Below are 22,405 nucleotides of genomic sequence, written 5' to 3'. Positions count from 1 at the left end.
TTTTATTACAAAATTCTTACATATTGTACCCTTAAGTATCCTTCGCACAAAACTATAATATGACTTCAGAAGACTTATAATGCACGAGTCGTATGGGCTATTTTTATGGAACTTATGGTGCTTTTGGTCAGCTGGAAATTCACTGGTCGAATATAGCGACATGCTTTCATTGTGCCAGAAGAAAGCAGCAACAATTCTGCCTTTTGTTTTCCGCAGTAGAAAGTAAGTCATGAAGTTTTGGAGCGACACGAGGATAAGTAAACGATGACAGAATGTTTTATTTTTAGGGGTGAGCTATTCCTTTAACTGAAGATGTTCCTAAATACATGCAGCCCACCACAGTCGTTGCGCACGCATGCATGCTTGGTTTTGAGGCGGACTTTAGGACCATGGAGAGGTCTCCCACAGCAGCGGGCGCACACAGCGCGTCTTGAAGAGGAAACCCCCACAGGAGCTCTCGCTGCCGGATACCTGAGACATCTCAAATCATCCCTCTGACCGACAAGCGCACGGCGCGCCACGGAATGCGCAGGAGTGAGCGACTGTCCGCTGGACGAGGGCGCGCGGTCATGGGTCCCTCTTCAGCACCTTTGAGTTCTTAATGCATTATGAAGTCATAGAGACCTCTGGAAATCCTTAAAATTCTCCTTAAGGCAGCGTCTATATTGGAATAAACTATCAGCTGGTGAATTTCTCTGTTCGGATGGATGATTTGGTCAGATTCCTCATTCATCGTGATGCGCGTTCATTCCGTTTACAAGTGTCTTATTGACTGACCGCGGAACAATTTTTGGACGTTGGCTGACGGTAAGCTCGCGGTCTGTTTTAGTTACCCATGCGAAGTTTGAAGTGGAGAGGTTTCATGGTGATGCGGGGGTGGCTAGTTGATTTGCTCCGGCTCGTGAAGATGCCTATGTAATCTAACCTTTAGAAAAAATCGGAATCATGTAAATGTGGAGTTTGACGCTTAAATAATAACTCAATTTCATTGAGGTTAAATTGTAGAATGAAACCTGTCAACAACGCGTCCGGATCATATTTTGACCTCATTTAAAAAAATAAATGGAAAATAATGTTTCGTGAAAGACAGTAAGCCGTGTTTTGCATCATTAGGATATGATTGTGACGGTATTTCACGACTATTCAGCATTCAACCCCCCCCCCCCCCCCCCCCCCCCCATTATTAGTAAAATTGTGAAAACATGATTATGTATATAGCTGTAATTATATAGAAGTAAAGTAGCTTTTGCTGCCCTGCTTTTAATTTAGGCTACTTATTTTTCTAAATCAATGGATGGACAGGATGTTTCTTATTAGGCTACTGTATTACAGTAATGCGACTTTATTAAGAATCTTCATTGAGATCAATGAGAATTAAAAACAAATTGAAGTAAAACATTCGAATTGAGGGCAGAAATATGCTGTCCTGACATGAAAAAAATGGAGAAAAACATTTTAATTGTTCTACAAGTTCTAGCTACTTTTTTTTAGAGTAGCCTAAAATATAACCTGCACATTTGTTCTTCGCATTTACCCATAGCCTACCTAAAGCAGAATTTCAGGTGGGAAATCAGTTAAAGTCTCAATGTGAGCCGCGGTCTTTTCATACGCGCATAAAAGACGAGATTTGAATCGGTGTTTTCATTAGCTACTGACTAAACTAAGGTTTAACATTTTATTCCAGTTGTGCGGCTTGTGGCAAACCACTGTTACATAGGCTACACGCATATATATATAGATAAATAATCTCGTTTTAGTTTAGATTGACTCAAAATAATTGTAGAAAACGCAACGTGATGTGCGGCAGCGTTTGAGATGGCTTGTTTAAAGGCGGTGTTTGCGGGAGTATTTGCACCCTCCTGCGATGGTACGGACAGAACACACGCACGCACGCACACACACTCACTCTCTCACACACACTGCAGTGGCGTCTGATCACAGTCTGCAAGAGAGTGAGCGTGCGCATGAGAATCTGTGCCGACGCTGGCTGGTACACATTAGACCTCTCGTGGGCTTTTCACACTTGAAATTGTAAACAACCCAGGGTCATTTTTTATTCCTGGGTTAACTTAATCCCTGCTGGGTTTTCTTGTTTACGGTTTTCCTGGTTTAATATTTAACTCTGGGTATTATGGTTACGTGGTTTCACACTTTTATGAGATCCATAACATGAAATGGACAAATAGGCCAGGTCTACTGCACGCGACCTGTCGTGTATGAACTTTTCGGACCAATAAAATATTAGTTTCTTCCTCAGTCTGGTTAACGCGTTAGAGTCCCTGTTTTTAACATTTTCAACAATTCCCTTACACGCTGAAACAACGCGTGAGAGTTTGTGACATTAATATTTAATGAGGCAAGCAATTGTTTATTGTTTGGTTGACTTCTGTTAAACTCGCTGGAGCGGTCTAATACCGCATTATCGAGCTTCCCATGTTTGCAATTTTTAACCCAGGGTAAATCTTAACATTGGGTAACTTAATCTGGGGTTATTTCACACTGCACATTTGTAAACGACGAGTTAACGTATTTGCATTTTTATGACATCGATTGGACAAATACACGCACCCAGTATTGATAACTGCTTGGCTAAATTTGTAAATGTCGCCACGTAGATTTGGCTCTGGTTGTCTTAAGCCTTATAAAACAGCAAAAACGATACTTTAACATTCTTAACTCCTGTTAACGCGTTTTGTCACAGTTCTTCATTAGTCTCTCTGAGGGGGAAAAACAACGTGAAAGTTCGTGTGACACAAAGCTCATGAATACTTAATGAGATAAGCTCTGTTCGTTTATAATTAGTTCTCTGTTGCTAAACAACTCACTGTAATATTTCTGCATCATTTCTCACTGTATACCAGTTTATTACATGTTAGCACTGCAAAAGCCTAAAGCAGGGCTTCAAAACCCAGGGTTAAAAGCCTTGCTAACCCTCTTTGGAAATAAGTGTGAAAGTTAAGACTTAATCCAGGGTTAAAAGTGGCCTTAACCCAGTTAAGCGTAGCGTGAAAACCCTTTTGGCTGGCCTAGTGTTGCTGTTACAATCCAAGAATCATGTGAGAACACACCCAAGGCGTGTGCATTATGCTCGTCATGGATGCATATTCATAAACTCACATTGGCCTCTTTTACCTCGTGCAGCCGGAAAAATTCTCAATCGAACATGTAGACTTCCTCCGTTTGATGCATTATCAGTATAAACAAGCCAATCTCCTAATGCTAATGATTACTTTAGGTTATTTTTGCAAATGTGTGCCTAGAATACACAGATGAAATGCTAGGGAAAATTGTCTTTGACAGCGCCATTGACTCCTCTTAAAGGAACTGTCACTCAGGTTTGAATGCGGCATGGGGCACAGCCTGGGTTTATTGTGTCAGTATATGTGGTTATAAAGAATGCATATAGTCCCATGGTGGAGATCTTATTGCCTAGGGTGAGTTTGTAGATGAACCCACACACACTTCCCTACTTAAGTTTCCAAAGAGATCTGGCTATAGAGCATGCCATCACCAGCGGCGTTTGGATGGCCTATTAATAAACAAGGCATGTTCTGTCATGGGCTTATACTGAATGGCCAGGGGCATCGGTTAGCCACTTGTCGATAAAATCTGTGAAGAAGAATCTACACAAGAACCAATATGTTAAAATGCACTTTGATGTGATGTGGCCATTTGACTGTGAGTGGTGCTGAAAGAACAGCTCCCTCTTTCAATGAACTACAACACATCTGTCAGAACCTTCTCTGCCTTGATACAGCAGGTCAACTCGCGTACCACTAAAATGACAAAAACACTGACTAATGCCCCTGATCTGTGGGAAGCTAAAAGTCACGTCTGTGGCATTCTGATAAAAGCATACATATGTCATTTAAAGCATGCTTCGCTGAACGCACTCAAATTGAACTCCTTATTGCAGTTCTGATACTGTTGCGCTTTTAAATGCACTTAGGATTGGAGAATATTTGCAGAGCCAATCTTTGCCATTAAATGGCTAAAATTTTTGGATGGGGTTAACTTTGGAAGTTCGTAGGTTTCCTTTGTGCAACTATGAAATGTAGTTGTATTGTTTTCCCAGCGAATAAAACACACTCTTGAGACCCCTCTTCCAGTTTCTTAGGGACCACTTTACTGGGCACAATATCAATAAGAAGCCTCTCGCTATCTCTCTGTGTGTGTATGTGTGCATAATGAGGAGAGTATGCTGTGGGAAAGCCCTCATTATAAAACAGTTTGAGCTCTCAGGCCATTAAAGTCAAGCACAGCAAGTGAGGAAGCAAGTAAAGGATACTCTGGTGGATTGCTAGATGATTGAAACAATAAGCTCATTCTATATTGTCTTGTCGGTAATGGCTTCTATTGGAATCCTTTGGGTTGAGGGCTCTTGTCAGCTCTTGTCCTGGTGATGTTTTTTGACCTGCTGTCCATGCTGATTCATCGGGTCTCAAAAGAATAGCAATCGATTAGTAATACGAGAAGAGAATGCATTGATTTGGGTTGATGAGAAGTTGTTGGGTTTTTGGGATTTCCATCGTGGTTTCCTGACCTTGATGGTGTGCTTTCCATTTGGAGTGCACCTGTGGAGGTGATGCGTCACGCATCAGAGCTTTCGCATCCCATATTTACATAACTCATGTAGGGAATTTCAATTTGAAGGACGTACAAACGACGCATGCACACAAATAAATAAGTACAATGAGTTCATTTATTTGTATATTTGTGTGGTTGAGAATATGCAAGTCGACTCACATTGATGCATGCACACAAGCTCATTTACTGCTGGTTTTCCTGTTGCTGATGAAGTCTGACATGTAATCTTTCCTTGTTTCTTTTTTTCTCTTGCTCTCTCCCTCTCTATTACTGTCACTTTCTCTCTCCCTTAGGACTGTCAAACTGTCAGAATCCTCACTGATTCCCTCAGAATAGTACTGAAACCTGCAGTGTGTGAATCCCTATGAGTGTGTGTTTGTGTAGACTCAGTTTAGTCTCATATTATATGATGGTAACAGGGCGTTTGCAGTACAACGAGAGTATTTGGCTTTTACAGCACTTCCTACACTGATTTTACTCATAAAATAGCTCTAGATGTTCATTTATTCATTATTGATTTCAGACAGACAGTAAAATTCAACACCTGATGTTTATGGCTTCAAAGTTTCTCGATTTTATTCATATGACTTACGGTGGCCGCAATTTGAGAGACGCCTCATTTTTGCTTCTCTCTTGCCATTTAACCTTGAAGTATAAGCTCATGACAAATGCAATGGATTCTAGGGCTGACAACCTTTGATGGAATTGAGAATCTGCCTCGATTTTCAGTTCTCTCCTTGTGAATGAGATGGTGCAGTCATTTACATTGGCGAAAGTGAGTCAGAAACCTATAGTCATCAGTTAGAAAAGTAGTCCCATAATGACAGTCACGGTAATTCTGAAAGCATTGGTCAGGAATGAGCTAGAATACTAATTTCCCAGAGGAAAACAGTGAAAAAGACACATTTAAACACTGTACAGTGGGGTTCTGAAGTCTTAGACCACTAGTGATAATTCAATGAAAAACTTTTCATTTCAAATTATATTAGAATAGCATTTTGATGGAAAATTTTAATTGAAAAATTAATGACATGCAGAATGTCTTAGTGTTTGGTTTGTCCTCCTTTTGCTTTAATGACAGCAGCACTTGAGCTGGCATGAACTCCACAAGATTGTGTTAAACCTGATGATCATGTTCTCCAGCATGATATGAGAATGATCCAAAGAACATCTTGTGCTTAAATGCAAGAACATTTTACCTTTTGTAGAAAAGAATTCACATAGTTAATTTGGCAAATTTGCTCATTAGCGACCAAGAAATAGTGCAGAATCTTACATTTATTATTCAATCTTTTAAAAATCATAGATTTCCAATGTGGTCTCAGAACCCTCAGTGTGTATGTATGTGTAAATATATACATATATTATTACTGTCATTGATTTACTTTATATATATATATATATATATATATATATATATATATATATATATATATATAATATTATTATTATTATTATATATATATATATATATATATATATATATATATATATATATATATATATATATATATATAATATATATATATATATATTATTATAATATATATAATATATATATTATTAATAATTTTAAAGTAAATTATTAATTTTTAAAATAAATCAATGACAGTCTTTTATATTGACAGGCTGTAATTGCAGTAACTTTTGAACAAGGCAATTGTAGGAAGTTGCATATGACCACATTAAACTCACATTAAACCACAGTCTATTATAAATAGGTAACATCTTTTAGCTATCGAGATTCAAATATGTACTCCTGTAACAGAAATCATTCCAGTACGTTGTATACATAGCTAATTAAAAACGCGGGTGTAAGGTATGATTTGGAGTTGCGTTATTATGCTAAGATTTGATTAGGGATTGGGAATTGTATTAAAAATGTAACATACTGTTATAGGCCTTTTGAAATTGTATTGGTTTGGGCACTGGAGTATCATTTGGTGAGTAATGCCTCTGACAATGATCTGTACATTCTAGTATCATTTTTAAAAGTGTACTGCTCAACATTATTGGATTTTCTGTGCTTGTGAGGCTTTCCTGTTAATGATACCCTAAATGATTTCAGAAGTAATTGTCTCCTTTTCTCTTTCAATTGCATTGTTTTCACATGAGGTACATTCAAAAAGGCTTTATGAGCATCACTATATTATAACATTTATCTGTTCAGAAACAGTTTTTTTTAGAACTCTGGAAACTTAATGAAAAAGAACTGAAAACTTTCTGTAATTTTTCATTCAATCTAAAACTTAATCTCAGATGAAGGAAAATAAAAACCAGACAAGTGAGACAATTGTTAACTGTAATAGTACAGAGATTTGGTATTAAAATGGATGACATAACTCCGATAATTTGGCCGGAATTTAATGTGAAAGTTTGAGTTTGTATTGAAATCTCTGATGTTTCATTCCAATAACTCAGCAGATTGGAGCGCTGTTTGAGACGCTGTTGAATGCCTTTTCTGAAACTCAAGAGGGAATACTTGTGAGATTACTAGGGTCTTTTTCAGCAGACAAGTCTGAGAAGCAGGAGTCTGAAACGGTTCAGCCAATAATATTAAGACAAACAGTAAACCAGAATGTATTGATTGAAACTGATAACATACAAATTGCAATTGCCCCATGGCTCACTTCTAAAGGAGGAGAACATTTTTGTTACAAAAACTCGTTGTTTTTGTGACACAACTTGTCTCAGTCCTTTTTTGTTTATGTGCACAAGTGATTAGAAACAGTCCAGTGAATTAAAATGAAAACAATTGTGCTATATCTATGAAATATCAGCAATTTTCCCACCCCAAATTTGTAAAAAAATTAGGCCTACATAATTAAATGCACAAATAACATGTTTAGGTCATAGCATCTGTTTTTAAATAAATTCAGTTGTTGTTTATTTGTATCATTATTACTGTTGAAGCTTTTTTAGCACAGCCAGAATGTTAACATTCTTAGATACCATTCTTTAATATAATTCTAACCACTTAGCATTCAGAAATAAAGCAGTGGATTGCCAGAGCCAGAATATAAAAATACTGTTTCTGCTCTGAAATGAAAAACAATGTTTCTAATCCCTGGCTTGTACATGTTGAATATTTTTTTGTAGTATCATCCATGTTGTGAACTAATATATATTCATGCACATGTGTATTTAGTTTTTCATGCATTGGAAGATAGTTTGGCTCTTGCATAAATAGCTAATTTGACTAATTTATCCATTCATGATGTGCCAGTGGCAGGTTTCCCAGTCATGGAAACGCAGAGAATTGGAAATTGGTGATTTCCAGGCCTGGAAATCTCATGGAAGTCAATTAAATCTCAAAAGTGAGAATAAAAAACATTCTATAAATATCATTATATTCTTGTGTAGCCAACGTGAGAGTAACGGCCTTCAAATCTCACAATGCTTTTGCTCAAATAAGTCGAATTGGCAATGATTTTCAAGCGTCAAAAACAAGTGAAATAGTCAGTAGAAATGGGAGCCCTTAAGACATCTAAACCTTTCATCATGTAAAGTCATGTCAGACGTCATTTAAATTGAAAACCTCAAGTTTCCTGCGCATAGTTCTTTTCTTCTCTCCCATTGCTATCCATTATCTTTGCTAGCCCTTTGACCACCTATTATCCTGTCTTTTGTTTTGACTCCTGACTGAGAACGAGTGTGTCTGGTAAGGGGATTAGTGGTGCTGTGTCTGGAGGTGGTGTAGGAGAGCAGTAATACTCAATAATTAATCACCATCAGCAGCGCAGAGCATGGAAGAGTACTCAGGGGTCCCTTGTTAGCCGGGGCCGATCAGTGAAGTGTGAACAGTCTGCAAGCTGCTTTAACCACACACACACACATGATCAATATTCTGAATTTCATTTCATGTTAAGGGCACAGAAAGACTGTTACATGTGTGTGACTTTTTCATGACTGTGATGTATGGTCAGGATAGAGCACCTGTAGTCAAGGTTGCATGTGCACTAACAAGTCCATGTCATAAAAAATATATATTTCAGGAGTCTATATTTGAGTCTATATTTATTGTTTCTCATTTCCTGCTTTTGCACTCACTCACACACAAACACACACACACACACACACACACACACTTGATGCCCCTGAGCATGTTCGAATTCTACTCTGATATTTGCCTGGCACGAGAAAGCTGGAACTGCCACAATAAATAATGGAGTCCACAAAGACTGATGTGGTCTTTGTCCTTTTTTCCCCCCCATTCTTTTACAAACTCAAGCCCACACCTACAGTAACACAATTACACACATGCATACATGTCCATTTGGCTCTCTTGTGAACTGTCATATATGTAATGTCTGAAAATAGATGCGGCTCAGGTTGTCCTTGAATCATTCGTTCTACTGTCTCGTAAGTGTGTGTGTGTGTGTGCAGGTTTTTAACGGTGTGTATCTCTGTTCATAGCGCAGCACTCTTCCTCCAGGGGCACTGTTATATTTACCGCATGGTAAATGTGTTGACTGTCAGGCCTGGAGATGTGGAGAGTTTAAATTGGATTAAATCATAAAATCACCACATCAATCATTCACAGCTGGGCCCGCCGCCACACGCCTGTCCTGTGAGCGACCGTACATGTGTATGTGGATATTAGGTCCAATGAGAAATGAGGAAGACCTTCTATGTTGCCTCTAACTGGACGGTGATTCAATTGCCAATTGCCAATTGTGACTGGAAAAAAAGCACTGCTCATATGGACTGATTTGATCTTAAAAGTGTTCAGTCTAGAAAATGATTATGTTACCGTGATTAACAGGTGTATGAATGCAGGTGATTAGTGTTATTTTCTAAATCAAGCATCTCAAGTACTTTTAAAAAAAGCCTTAACCCTAAGGCTTAAAATATGACACATAACTCATCCCACACTGTTTGTTTGTACCTCGAATCATGTGGCTTGTTGAGAAAAGGCATGCTGTTACATTTCTAAGCAACTAAACTTTAAATATATAGGCAAAATAGAAAGTTACACAAATTATATATTTTATATAATACATACTAAATACAATTCCTATATAATTTGCTTATTATTTTCTTATTTCTTTTTTGTGCTAAAATGGGTGAACAAAATCTTGCTAAATCTATATACTTAGATTTTGGGGTAGATTAATTTCCCACATCCCAATATGTCTCATAGCAACGCCCTGGCAACCACCCACAACAACCAAACCTTTTTTCGGGCTCTTTTTTTTTTAAAGATCTTAGACCTTATGTTTATGGGTGGGGTGATGGGTGGACTTTTATGCTTTATTTTTCTAAAAATCTTACATTTTCACTTACAAAATTGACACCTTGTAAAATATTTACATTATCCCATGAGATTGGGTTGGTCATATTTGATTTTATATCATTTAAAGGAATTTTCCATGAAATTATAACCTTCCTATAAAATTTTGCTGGAACTTTTAAGCTTTAAAATTGACAAAGCATCATAAAAATATCAGAAAATTCAAAATCATACAATAACTTTAAGGAACACCATGAAATTTAAGTCATAGTTCACTGATTATTTTCTCCTGTGATTGATTCATTAAGTCAGTGAGTTGAACTCAAAAAACATAGTCAGATTTGACTGGATCAACCAATTCATTGAAAAGAACAATTCATTCATGATTTAGACATCGCTACTTTTCTCATGAACACGCCAAGGGCGGATGTCAAAGATTTTCAGTGAATAATTGCCGAAATGGGTCTGTTCCAAACTAGTCCTATAAAATGTACCCTTTGTTCCACAGAGGAAAGAAAGTCATTTGGGTTTGGAACAGAGTAAATGATGAGAGAATGTTTGATTTTTGGGTGAGCTATCCCTTTAATTAAAGCAGTAGTAAGTGATCTCATACACATTAACTGGTGGCTGTGAAAATGTGAAATCTTTATATTCTACCTTTTCTCATTTTTTTTTCTTTCTCCCTCTCTCTCCTCTTTCAAAACCCTGAGATTATGTGTGGGAGAGGGATGATAAGCCCTTTAAAGAGATCACAAGAGCACTCTCTCTCTGTCGCCCCTTTGCCTTTTTAACGCAGACACACACAGAAACACAAACACTCCCACACACACACAAAATAAAGTCTATTAACCTCTCAAATGCTACTGTTCCTGATGGGATTTAGGCCTTCCAGTGTCTGAATTTGGCATGCAATTCATCATCAGTAGAATGTTATTGTAAGATAATTACGGATGAAGAGGAAGGGTTTGCACACACTTATTAAGTTTACATTAATTATTTGAGGAAAAAGGGAATATAGGTGTTATTTGATTTGATATAACAAGCCTTGGATGGAAATCCAAGAATACCATATAGCTGCAGGGAGTAATTTAGAGGTCTGCGTTAAAGTGACAGGAGCAGTGCATTATGGGGGAGTCATGTGACAGGGTTGTGAAATAAAATACGAACCTGAAATGATATTAAAGTGCTTTGTCAGCAGGAGACCTCAAATAAAACTGCAAACAGAGGTGATTATGGGTGGTTGACATATACTTGTAGTACTTGTGCTTTGAAAAATGTATTTGTCGGGCTATTAATTTCAAAAAGCTAAATGGTGATATATATATAAATGCATTAGAATCCAAGCAGTAAACTCTGTGCCTCTTTATTAATGAATATTTCAGTCCAATTTGGGTTCAATATAGGCTACTTCAGAAGCTTGCACATAGTGTTTAGATTTCTTGTTGGCCTCTCTGATCACTCACATCATTTGTTCTTACACTTTAAAGAGAGATGAATACACTAAATCATTACTTTTTTGCTCTTTTTTTTTTTGTTAACACGTTTAATTAATTATCTTAAAATGTTTCACACTCAGAGTTCTTTTTAATAATTGTGTATGTCCTACATTGCTCAAACATTTAAGGTTTAGAAATACTCATGCAGACAGATATATGTGTGTTTATTCCATTATGGAAATGGTTTGGGTCCCCCCCCCCGTTTTCAGGCTTCTATAACCGCTCGGATGGGGGAATTGTGTGGACGTTGTGCACAGACAGCAAACGGAGATTAAAATAGATTTCAGATATGAACACAGAACTCAGGTGATTGAGTGGCTTCGTGGGAAGGCACAGAAATCAGATAAAATATGAAAAAGTCATACTTTAATATGATTTGACCATGAAAGAAATGCTTTAAGATTGCATCTCTCTTAGCTTTGTCTCATGCATATACATATACATGGAGGAAATAAAAAGCAAAAATGTCTGGATTCCAGGGAAATTAAATTTCCCACATTTTTGCTGGAGAGTAGAAAGAGAGTAGAATGTAAACGTGTAAATGCATGGAAGCCATTTGCCATTTTCATTATGTTCAGAAATTCTTATATTTAATTTTGTATAAATTATTAATATATACATTCATGAAATATACATTTTTCAATTTTATTTTACAGTGCAGTTGTATTACAATAGTAATACATTTATGTCTTTTAAATAATAATAAAGATATTATATATTATAAAAGCTATCAGGAGCTATCAGGACTACAAAAGTGTTTCAGTAGATTTAAAAAAAAAAAACTTAAAAAAACCCCAGTTCTTATGTTACTGAGGTATTCTGAGTGATACTATGTGGTCAGTATGAACAACTAGATTTGTACATTTCTGAATAAAATGGGTTGTGGGTAGTTGCTATTCTGAGTGTTCTTTTGATATGTTGCTATGTGGTTGCCAAGGTATTCTGAGTGGTGTTTTAAAGCATTAAGCCCCAAGAATTTAGTTTGGTTTACAGTGCTTTTGGAATAAGAGACATTGTTAGGCACGATGAAGAGCGGAAACAGTTATACCCGGCGAGGTTTCATACAATAAACACACAGCAAGTGACAAAAATGTAAATATTTATTGATATATAATAATAATTCAAGCTATGTAGTTCTTTAGCAATATTCAACAGAACGATTGACAAGCAATGCAGTAGTGGCACAGTAATACTTATGTAATGAGATCTCAGGTGTGTTTATAGAGTATTTTACAACGCTCAGCCAATCATAAACAAGGACTGAATCTATCCATTTTATAAAGTATGTTAAAAATCATTAGCATAATAAATGTTGTTAATCACTTACTAAGGTATTCTTCTTGTTTTTAGTGTGTTGCTGTGTGGTTGCTAGTCCAGGACAAACTAAAATGTCTGTAGTATTGTTTAATGTAAGTCTATATTTTTTTCCATCAGATTTGTCACCCAAAAATTGTTCAGTCGTTTAAAATTTTTAAACAGGTTTTTCAAACTCACCCTTTATAGACCTTATTCTGAGCAGCGCCATGACATGTATGAAAGCGAGGCTGTGAGGGATAGACTTACTGTGTTCTCAATGGCATCCGTGGTAAAAAGCTGTATAAAACTCCTTGATCACTTATAATTCTCCACAGCTCATACTATCTGGGTTTTTTCGTCTACTGAAATTTCTTGGAAAGCTATTTTTGCAGTGTTTCATCAGCAGAACAATCCAAAAACACATTAAATAACAGTACAAGCCACTGAAGAGATGTACTGTATGTCTATTCCTCGCCTCGCTTTCATTCCCGTTAAAAATCAAAGATTGCGCTGCTTTGAATAAGGTCTATAGTTCGTAGTCCTGCCCCAAATTCAGAAGTTAATGTCGTGCCACTCAAACTAACAGAGCAATGTTTGACAGCATCACCGTGTTTACCCTCTTCAGGAAGTCAGCCTACTGGGTTTTAACATTGACAAAATTACACACTTCACCTTTAAATCCTGTGCTTGGCGTAAGAGCAAATGCAGGTCTGTACATGGGTAGCTGATGGTTGTATGTTGCCAGTATGACATGTGAGGTTTCTCTCTGTGTCTCCGTCAGGCTGGAGAGGAAGATGACAGCCCTCAACCCAGTGCTGTTCCTTCTCTGCGGTGTCTCTGTGTCTCTGACTCTGAAGGTGGTGTCAAAGAGAGGCTCAGGTATGTCCAATTTCTGTCTCTCTATCTCTCTCATTACTCACAGAGGGCTTGCTCTTCGCATTAACGTGTAACATCAAATATTATTTCATGGCATAATGAAAGCTGCTATGCTAAACCGCTCTCACGGGCCATGTGACTGTACATATTAAAGCATAATTTAATGCAGCATTGATGGTGAAGGTCATTTTTGTGTGCTGAGACAGTGTGTGTGTGTGTGCTTTCCTTTACGCGCAAGTAGGCATGTACATAATCACCAAACTGCACACACACACACAAATGGGAACACGTGTAAACACACACAATTTGCAACAGGGAACAGGTTGGGAAGAGAGCAGTGCCAGCCCATCTGTCAGAGGTGATACTCTAATGTGTGTGTGTGTGAGGGAGGGTGTGTGGGTGTGGGTGTTTAAGGGAGCGAGAAAAAGTGTGTGTGTGTGTGTGTGTATGACTGACTGGGAAAAAGAGCACAAAATGTGAGCCAAGACCACCATGTTCTCCAGATAATTAGGTGCAGGGAGGTGTTATGAGTTCAGCTGCAGTTTGATGTTCCCCAGGACCAAAATTTGTATTTCCAGATACCTAATTTTTCTCCTGGAGCATAATGACAACACAAAAAAGAGTTACTCAATTACTGAAACTCAATGCGTTCACTGAAAATAATCAAAAAATATGAACCCTATTTCAGTGTTGGCTAAAGGAACAGTTATTATATACAGTCTGATGGAAACTGGCTGAAGTCTTTTGAGGACAACTTCAGTACCTTGGCATAAAGTCAGCATGAAATGACATTCGCAACCCATTATACTTCAGTAAGTATCCGTATTTCCGAATATTCATTGAAACAGGATATTCAAGTGGAAAAAAATGTAGATTGGGTGTTGATGTTATTTGTAAGGACTTGACTGGATTGTGAAAAGTGGACGTTACATACCAGAATAGAGCCAGATCTTAAGAATGCTTGTATGCTAAAACAGTACTTAAATAGCTATTTGGTTATTGGTTGGGTTATCCAATTCAATCCAACATTATACAAAAGCCTGCACAGTCGGCATAAAATGGAAATCCTTGTAACACCCTATAATTCCTAAATGCATGTTAATGATATTATTAAGAACAATTTGTCCATGCATGTTTCTTTTCTTTTTTTTTTTGACCTCATAATTTTTATTTAAAATGTCATAGCTCAATCTTCTTCTCTGGTGACGTATATGCTGGACCTATCTAATTATTTCGTCCCTGCTCCATATTTCTTCTTTTTTTTTCAGTAATCCATTTCACTCTGATATAAGTCACAATATAAAATAATTTTTCGTTACATCCTTTACTTCGGTCAAGTTTTTATTTATGTTGCAGTGATTGTCTTGGCCTTAAATTGGCACATCACTGTACCCTAAAACAAGTTTCGGTTACGGATTGCATTTTTAAAACGTGTTATTTGCAGTCAGCCATGATTCATTTGTTCCATTAAGGTTATCTGATAATAAAAGGGTTACCAAGATAATGAGCAGTATTTGGCCACCATATGTAGAATAAAACTGTTTTGTTAGGCTAATGACATCTCATGTGAGTGTACATTTAAAACATGTTTCACAAGTAATATTAATTTCTGCCAGTGTAAAACTTTTTTTAATGAGCACAATATTACCGAATGCAACTTTAAGAGTGTCTATTTTGATTTCATGGTGAATTTAAAAAGCATGTTTCAGAGCACAGTCATCTTAAGAGAACACACTTCAATGCAGCCTTGAAAAGACACTTGAAATGCACACGTGAGATCACTTAAAGCACAGCCTTACAGAGACTTTTGACCATGGGGGTGTTGAAGGTACAGTACTTAAAGGTTTTTTTGAAGGCAGTCTAGAATTACAGTGGTGCTGGACAGCCACCGACCGCTGTGCAATGAAAGCATGCTGGATGTAATGTCTAGTACAAAGATGTACTCAAATGTGTACGTGCTGGCTTTCCTCTTTTAGGTTTGTCTGAGGACAACATCTGTGGCTTGCTGTTGATTACCACAAATAATTTTGCTGCGCTCCTCCGTGAAAAAAAGAAAGAAAGAATGTATAATAAATAATACACTGACAGTAGAAACCAGGCAAACAGCAGCCCAGCGAACAAACATTTGAAATCACACTATATTTACATAATTGAGTATGTTCTATACAAACTTTTGATTCTTAATTTAAATTAAACATGTTTACTTTCGCTTGGTGTCCCACAATGCAATGCGCTCAACTTTCATTTGCCTTCCATTGTGAAATATTGGCTCATTATTTGATCACAAAAGTGAATCCACTCCGTGAAGTACACATGCACCGAAGTGAGGTCATGTGACAGTTGCATACAGCATGCTGTTTCACATACTTAAAAAGATTAGTATGCAGTATACAGTACATAATACTCTATGCAGTATGCAGTAAATCCATTCTGTGCAACTGTTAGAAACTGCACTCACAGGAGTTTCATCACTTATGCATGACCAGAAGTTCATCCACCCGGAAAAGTAGTCCCACCTCAACATGATTCAGTGATGATTCAGACAACTTCAGACTCAGTGATGATTCAGACAACTTTATAACTTAGGTAACGCACAGAATTCAAATAACAGTTTTAATAAAAGCTCAAGCTTTATATTGTTGTCCAAGGACCAAGGCCGAAAGTAGCCTGGAATATTCCTTTAATGAAATCAGGAAGTTTGTTGAAACCAACAAGAGAGTTTTATTGGAATTTTTGTGTGCTCAGTGATGCTTCTGACTGTATTGTGGCAGAATCAACGCTTCAAAGACACTATTAAATGTCAGACACATCAACATCACTCTCCATGCTGAAGATGAAATAATAACTCTTTTCTTTTCCATCTGATCATCTCAGCAGAGGCCCAAGGCATGGCCCAAACATCAGTATGTGTGTGTGTGTTTGTGACTTTGAGCAACACAAACACACATCTCATCAGCTCAGCGTGCATTCCTCTTGATGTGTTTTAAAGGACTTCACAGCTGTAATTGAACAGGGTCATGTTCTGATTGGTTATGAAATTTCAAACTCTAATTGTCTTGCATTATGGATTATGAAGATTTGAGTGCAGACTCATGAAAAGAGATTTGAGAAATGAGGGGGAAAATGTCATCCTTAGATAAGAGGGATGCTTCTTCTCTAAAGAAATTATTTAAGTTGATTTGAAGTCAATTCAATGGTGCATTTTTTATAAGATATTTGCGTATATTATTCATATTAGGCTTGTGAAAAGAACATTAGTAATTTCAAGGAAGGGCAAGACCTCATCAAACAAACATACCTTGCAAATGGACTTTAGTCAGGGAAGACATCATGGCAAATTTGACGTGAATAAAACCAAGGCTGTGAGGGCCAAAAGTGCAGTCTGTTTAATGGGTTGTACTGTCTTAAGTGATATAACATTTTCACAAACCAACCCATAACAATTTTGGAGGTTTTTTTTTTGTACACTAGAATTTTTAAAAAGCCATATTTCATTGACTAACAGCAATACAACCCATTTCACAGACTGTAAATGAATTCCTCACAGCCTTTTTTTGATTAGAATTTAAATTCTTTGCTTTCAAATTCTGTCTTATTTTATCAAAAAAAAAAAAAAAATGTCTTTTTGGTTCTTTTTAATTTGGCGTGACACCTATAGTGCCTCAGTTCAAGCGACAGAACGGATCAAGCGTACAGTAACCGATCATCTTTTTCTCGTTACTATTAATCATAGCAAGAAATAAACATGAATGAATGTCACAGGCATGTTGAAAGAAACTACAACTTACCAAAATGTATCATGTCTCATGTAATCGCTCAGTCAGTGTATCAACCAGGGAAAGACGTCAATAAAACAGCTTGTAAACAACATGTCACTAATGTTACATTTACCTCAAAGCCATTTAATAACCATAAACTTGTTAGTTAAATAGAATAACTAACTTGTAAACAAAAATAAATAACTTGAGTAGTATTTTGATAAATATGCTGTATTACATTTACATATTCATTATATTTTTACTTAACCTGTTAGTGATGTCTTCATTATTTCATTTGTATAGTTTGATTAAATCTGTCATGAAAACAAGTTATTACACTTAATTCTTGATTAAATGTTTATATTTTACCAATAAATTAGAATAGAAACGTCAGGTGCGTTCAAATCACTTTGGTCAGAGTACCTTTTCTACAAAAAATACAGCGAGGTTATTAACTCTACTTCTACTAAATTAAGAATAAACAATGTGCATCAGGTGCTTTGTTTTTATTCAATGAAGGTGCTGTAAACTGAATCATTTATTCTATTGTAATTGTACAATATCGTTTTTTTTTTACATGCAACTTAGCTAGATTTACTAGTCAACTACAGATACTGCATCCATTGTGTCCGCCTTGTTTTCTCAATGACACACCCCCAACTTGAGAACTCGACGATCAAAGAAAATACTGGTTTCCCACTCGCAATTACAATCTTTCCAACATGACTTGAATGCAACCAAAAGGTAATTTTCATAACTTTGCTGCCTCTTTGGTTTGTTGCGCCAGTCATCCTCACCTTATACTGACATCTAGTGGTGTGGATGCAGCATCACACAAAATGCAAATGTTGTCAGTTACTGATGCTAGTCAGTGTATAAATACATTCAAAATCAGCCTATTATGGAGACTACCGAGATGAGGCTTGTAGTATCTCAGCATGGCATTCCCCATGAGGTGACCTGCGCCATGTAGAATAAAACAGCTTTTATTAAGCTAATGATAAGACTTGATCAGGGTTGCCAACTCTCACGCATTTGGTGTGAGACACACACTTTTCAGGCTCTGTCTCACGCTCTCACGCTGCCCAAGTAAATCTCACGAGAAGCTAACGTGCTGCGCCAATGTCTCTCCTTTGGCGTATGACATCAATCTGAAAGCTGTGCTTTTGAGTCGCTCTCACGGTATTTTGATGTCATGCGCCATTCGGCCTGCGCAGTGCCGCATGAAGCTGAAGACAAGTATTGACAAGGTATGGGTTTTAATTTAACCAATGAAGAGCTGCGATCTTGATTGGACCAGTCTGTACCAATCACAAGGTCACTTTATAGCTGCTAACCCCCACCTGCGCAACAATCACCGAAGATGTTCAGGCGGCATTGTGAAGCGTAGTATTTGTGCGCACAAAATCAAATGAATTGGATTGCAAACTTATGAATTGAAATCGCAAAATTTGTGTCAAGCACTAACAAAAACAGTAGGCTACCAGTTAATATATGTGTAAACATTATGGGCCCTATTTTGACGATCTGAAATGCAAGTATCAAACGTGAAACACAAGTAACTTTGTGGGCGGATCTTGATCAGATCGCTGTTGCAATTATACCGGCGGGATAAATGACTATTGCGCCCGACGCAAATCTAAAATGGGTTGGTCTGAAGTAGCTACATTACTCATAGGTGTGGTTTGGGCATAACGTGAAATAAACCAATCAGAGCATCATCTCACATTCCCTTTAAGAGCAGGCGCGTTTGTTCCATGGCGGATTGCTATTATAATGGTGGATTTGCCAGGTGCACGCCAGGAGCGGTTCACAGCCGAGGAGACTGACGTTCTCGTCAGGGCCGTAAAAGACAGAGAAGTGACATTGTATGGGGATGGGAGAAACTCACCCAAATAAGCTTCGGTTAAACAGGCGTATAATAATTTTGGTAAATGTGTAAGCTAAATTTATGCCTATTTTTTCACATCTTCATGGACACCACAATGATTTCCCTCGTGTGGAATATTTTTCCTTGTAATTATGTATGGTTTGCAAAAATGGCAACTGCTGCGTCTGTGTGTAGATGAGAGGAGCAAAGTGTATGCGCGTTGTGCACATGCTACATTATGGCCAAGCATGCGCCCTTAAAATAGCTTCTGAACGCGCCACTGACTTTAGACTAGGTTTTTCCTGGTCTGTGATGGAATTGTTTTCTGGAACTGCAAAATAGCACCAGGGAACGTTTGCGCCGGAACACGCCTCCTCTTTTCCCTGAACCGCCCCCGGGAGCGCAAGTTCACTCCCTAATTTACCGACATGCGTCTGCCGAGGGAAAAGTCCGCTGTGCGTCGGGTGCAAAATAGGAATGATACTTGCGTCAGTGTACAAAGTCAATTGCGCTGGGTGCAAGATAGGGCTCTATATGTAAACATTGCAACGTGTTGTCACTAAACTTAATGAAATTCTGTTTAGTTACCAAATGTTTTGTCAATCACAATACACTTATTGTGATGCAAGGCTTTTGTCGGGTGGGCTGGGGGAGGGGCTGCCTTTTTTTTTTTTTACAACCCCTCCTCCCACCTTCCGTAATTCTCACTCCTAGCTATAACTCAATAATTGGCAACCCTGCTTGATGTAAAGAAAAAGTTATTTTGATATGTACATCTTGCACATGTAAAACATTTTTAATGAGGGGAACTTTAAGGGTTAAGGGGTGATATAGCATGTGTATAGTATACACAAACACATGAAAGCACACTCAAAGTGTCAGTTCGTCCTGTCTCATTAAGCACACTAGTTCCCTTCGCTCGCTCTCAATCTATGTCTGTTTTTTAAATGCTAATGATGGATTAGCCCGTGCTCTGGCCTCAGGATTTTCTCTCTTTATTCCCATGTTTGTTTCAGTTCTCTCTCTCAGGTCTCTTTTCTCCTGCTGTCATGTTACTGCGACCCATGGACCCTCTCTCATAATAAGAGGCCCAAATGAAAGGGTTCTAACGACAGAAAAGACTTCAATCCCTCTTTTCTCCATCTTAGTCGACTGAATTTTTCCATTATTCCCCTCCGAGCTGTGAGAAAATCGCTCTCTCCCATTGGTTAACAGGCCACCTGCTCGCCCAGCGAACCTGCTCGACCTCCGTCGCCATGCCAAGCCAGAGGCGGAGGTGAGATGAGAGGTATGGGAAAAGATCAGGGACGAACAGTCGTGCTTTTGTCCAACAGAGACCTGCTCGAGGTTAGCGGAAACTCGGAAAGGTCAGTACACGGTCGAGGAAAGGTCAAAACAAGGGGCGGGGAGGAAGACGCCCGGTCGGCACGGTGCGTCGTCATGGAAATGTCCTCAGTTTGCCTGTTGCATTCTGACTAAGACAAATTAGAGGCAGACAAAGCGTTTTTTTGCGATCGTTGATCCGAGAGAGTGGTAAGACTCCATGGGAACAGTAAATAAGAGCTGCAGTGCATTGTGGGAGATTAAAATCACTTGTTTGGCCCAAAACACATCAGCTTAGAAATATGGGGTACATAATGAGTTTATATGAATATACCTACTCAAAACAGCTATAACCATAAAGCACGTGAAGCAAAGGAGCCCCGTTCCACCTCTTCCTCTCGCTCTCTCTTTTTCTGTCTCTACAGAGAGCAGTAGGAAATGGAAATGCACACTTTATGGGTCTGGGTGATTGGATTTGCATGGCGTCAAGCCAGCACAAACACACACACGCAAACACACACACACACACTAAGACACAAAGTGTCTGAGAGAGCAGTGGTAACTCAAAGTCAACATGACAGTTTTACTGGGGTGCAGTTGCTCTCAGTGTCTAAAGCAAACAGCCATTTACTGTTGCACTAAATACCGACTTGCATTTGCCCTCAATATCAGAGAGAGAAATTACCGGCTCAAATTCAAGCAGGGAATGGGAAATTAGACACCAACATTCGAGTTTCCTTTTAAAAGAATGGCTGTTAATGGGCCTTTGCGTGGAAAGAGCCAATCGAGATTGTCAAAATGAATTTTAGATCCCTCCAAGCATGATTATATACCCTATCTCTCAATTGCAAATAACTGTTTCATCTTTGAAATTCTCATTCTCTCGTTTAATGGAAAACAGGACTTTTGTTCAGACCTCTTGGTTTTTCCATCTGAACTCTTGTATTTATTTCTGAATGCAGTGAATTGATCATAATTAAGGCTGAAAAGCCATTTTTACAGAAGTCTGTCATGTTCAGAAGCTCTTTCTGTTTTACTGCGGCACTCCAAACTGGCTTTAGACTCGTTTCGAGGTTTCTTTTGATTGTGCATGAGAGCCTTTGGAATCCTGCACGAGTCTGTCGATTCAGCGCTAGCCCACCTGTGGCAGGATGACAGCGTGTAGCGTACTTCTGCTTTATTGCGTTTGATCAGAGGCCTTTGCCAAGTCTTATTAAGATGTTCCAGTTTAAGTAAGCGCAAGATATACTCCGTATTCTTAAATGGCTCTTTGTTAAAGGAGAACATTTGAATTAAATGAGATACAATGGTTAATTTAATATTACTGTAATTGACTCCAGTGGTCGGGCATTCCATGCTAATATCACAGAGGAGGACTGCCTTCTGGTTGAAAGAGAGTGAGAGAGTAAGAGTGACAAAGACTGTGAGTGAATGTTAGGAGACCTCCAGGGATGAGGTGACCTACAATTAGTGACAGTAACATGATAACTCAAGGCCAACAGCAGTCAATTAACATATTTCATAATTGATTACAGAATATCTTCGGAGGACGAATATTGATTCAGACCTAGTTAGGGCCAATTTGGGGGTGAATTAATGAGGAAATGAGGCTTAAGACTAGACCTGTGCTTTCTCTTTCTTTTCTGTTAGATGTTGATATGCAATTATGTAAATTCAAGGATGATGGCTGCAGAGGAAAACAAATTCCATAACAAATATTAATTCCAAATCACCATGATGGAGGAGATTTGTTCAGTCCAGTTTGATGATTCTTATTCTTATTCTTAACTCTTATGATAATAGAAAAAATAACTTTTGTCATACATGTATGTCTTATTTATACAAATACATCTCTCTACATTTTTTTCTTCCCGTGATTCTGACATTTCAAATAGATGGAGCTCAAAGGCTCAAAAAGTTTACTTTTTATATGAGCAATATCAATATTTTGAATATAATTACAGCA

General features: G+C 37.9%; 1 protein-coding gene across 2 annotated transcripts in view; it reads left to right on the top strand.

Moving 5' to 3' along the window:
• Positions 1-447: 447 nt before the first annotated feature.
• Positions 448-22,405, top strand: part of il1rapl1a (interleukin 1 receptor accessory protein-like 1a) — an 84,396-nt gene continuing 62,438 nt past the window's right edge. For both annotated transcript variants that reach the window (XM_084122694.1, XM_084122693.1), the window contains exons 1-2: positions 448-807; positions 13,394-13,491. In XM_084122694.1, the coding sequence (XP_083978820.1) occupies positions 13,407-13,491 (85 nt within the window). In that variant the 5' untranslated portion in view covers positions 448-807; positions 13,394-13,406. The remainder of the gene's footprint in view (positions 808-13,393; positions 13,492-22,405) is intronic.

Source organism: Abramis brama, assembly GCF_963993115.1.
Source record: "Abramis brama genome assembly, chromosome: 8".
Lineage (NCBI taxonomy): Eukaryota > Metazoa > Chordata > Actinopteri > Cypriniformes > Leuciscidae > Abramis > Abramis brama.
The sequence above is the reverse complement of the archived record's forward strand: the minus strand, read 5'-3'. Positions and strand labels throughout refer to the sequence as shown.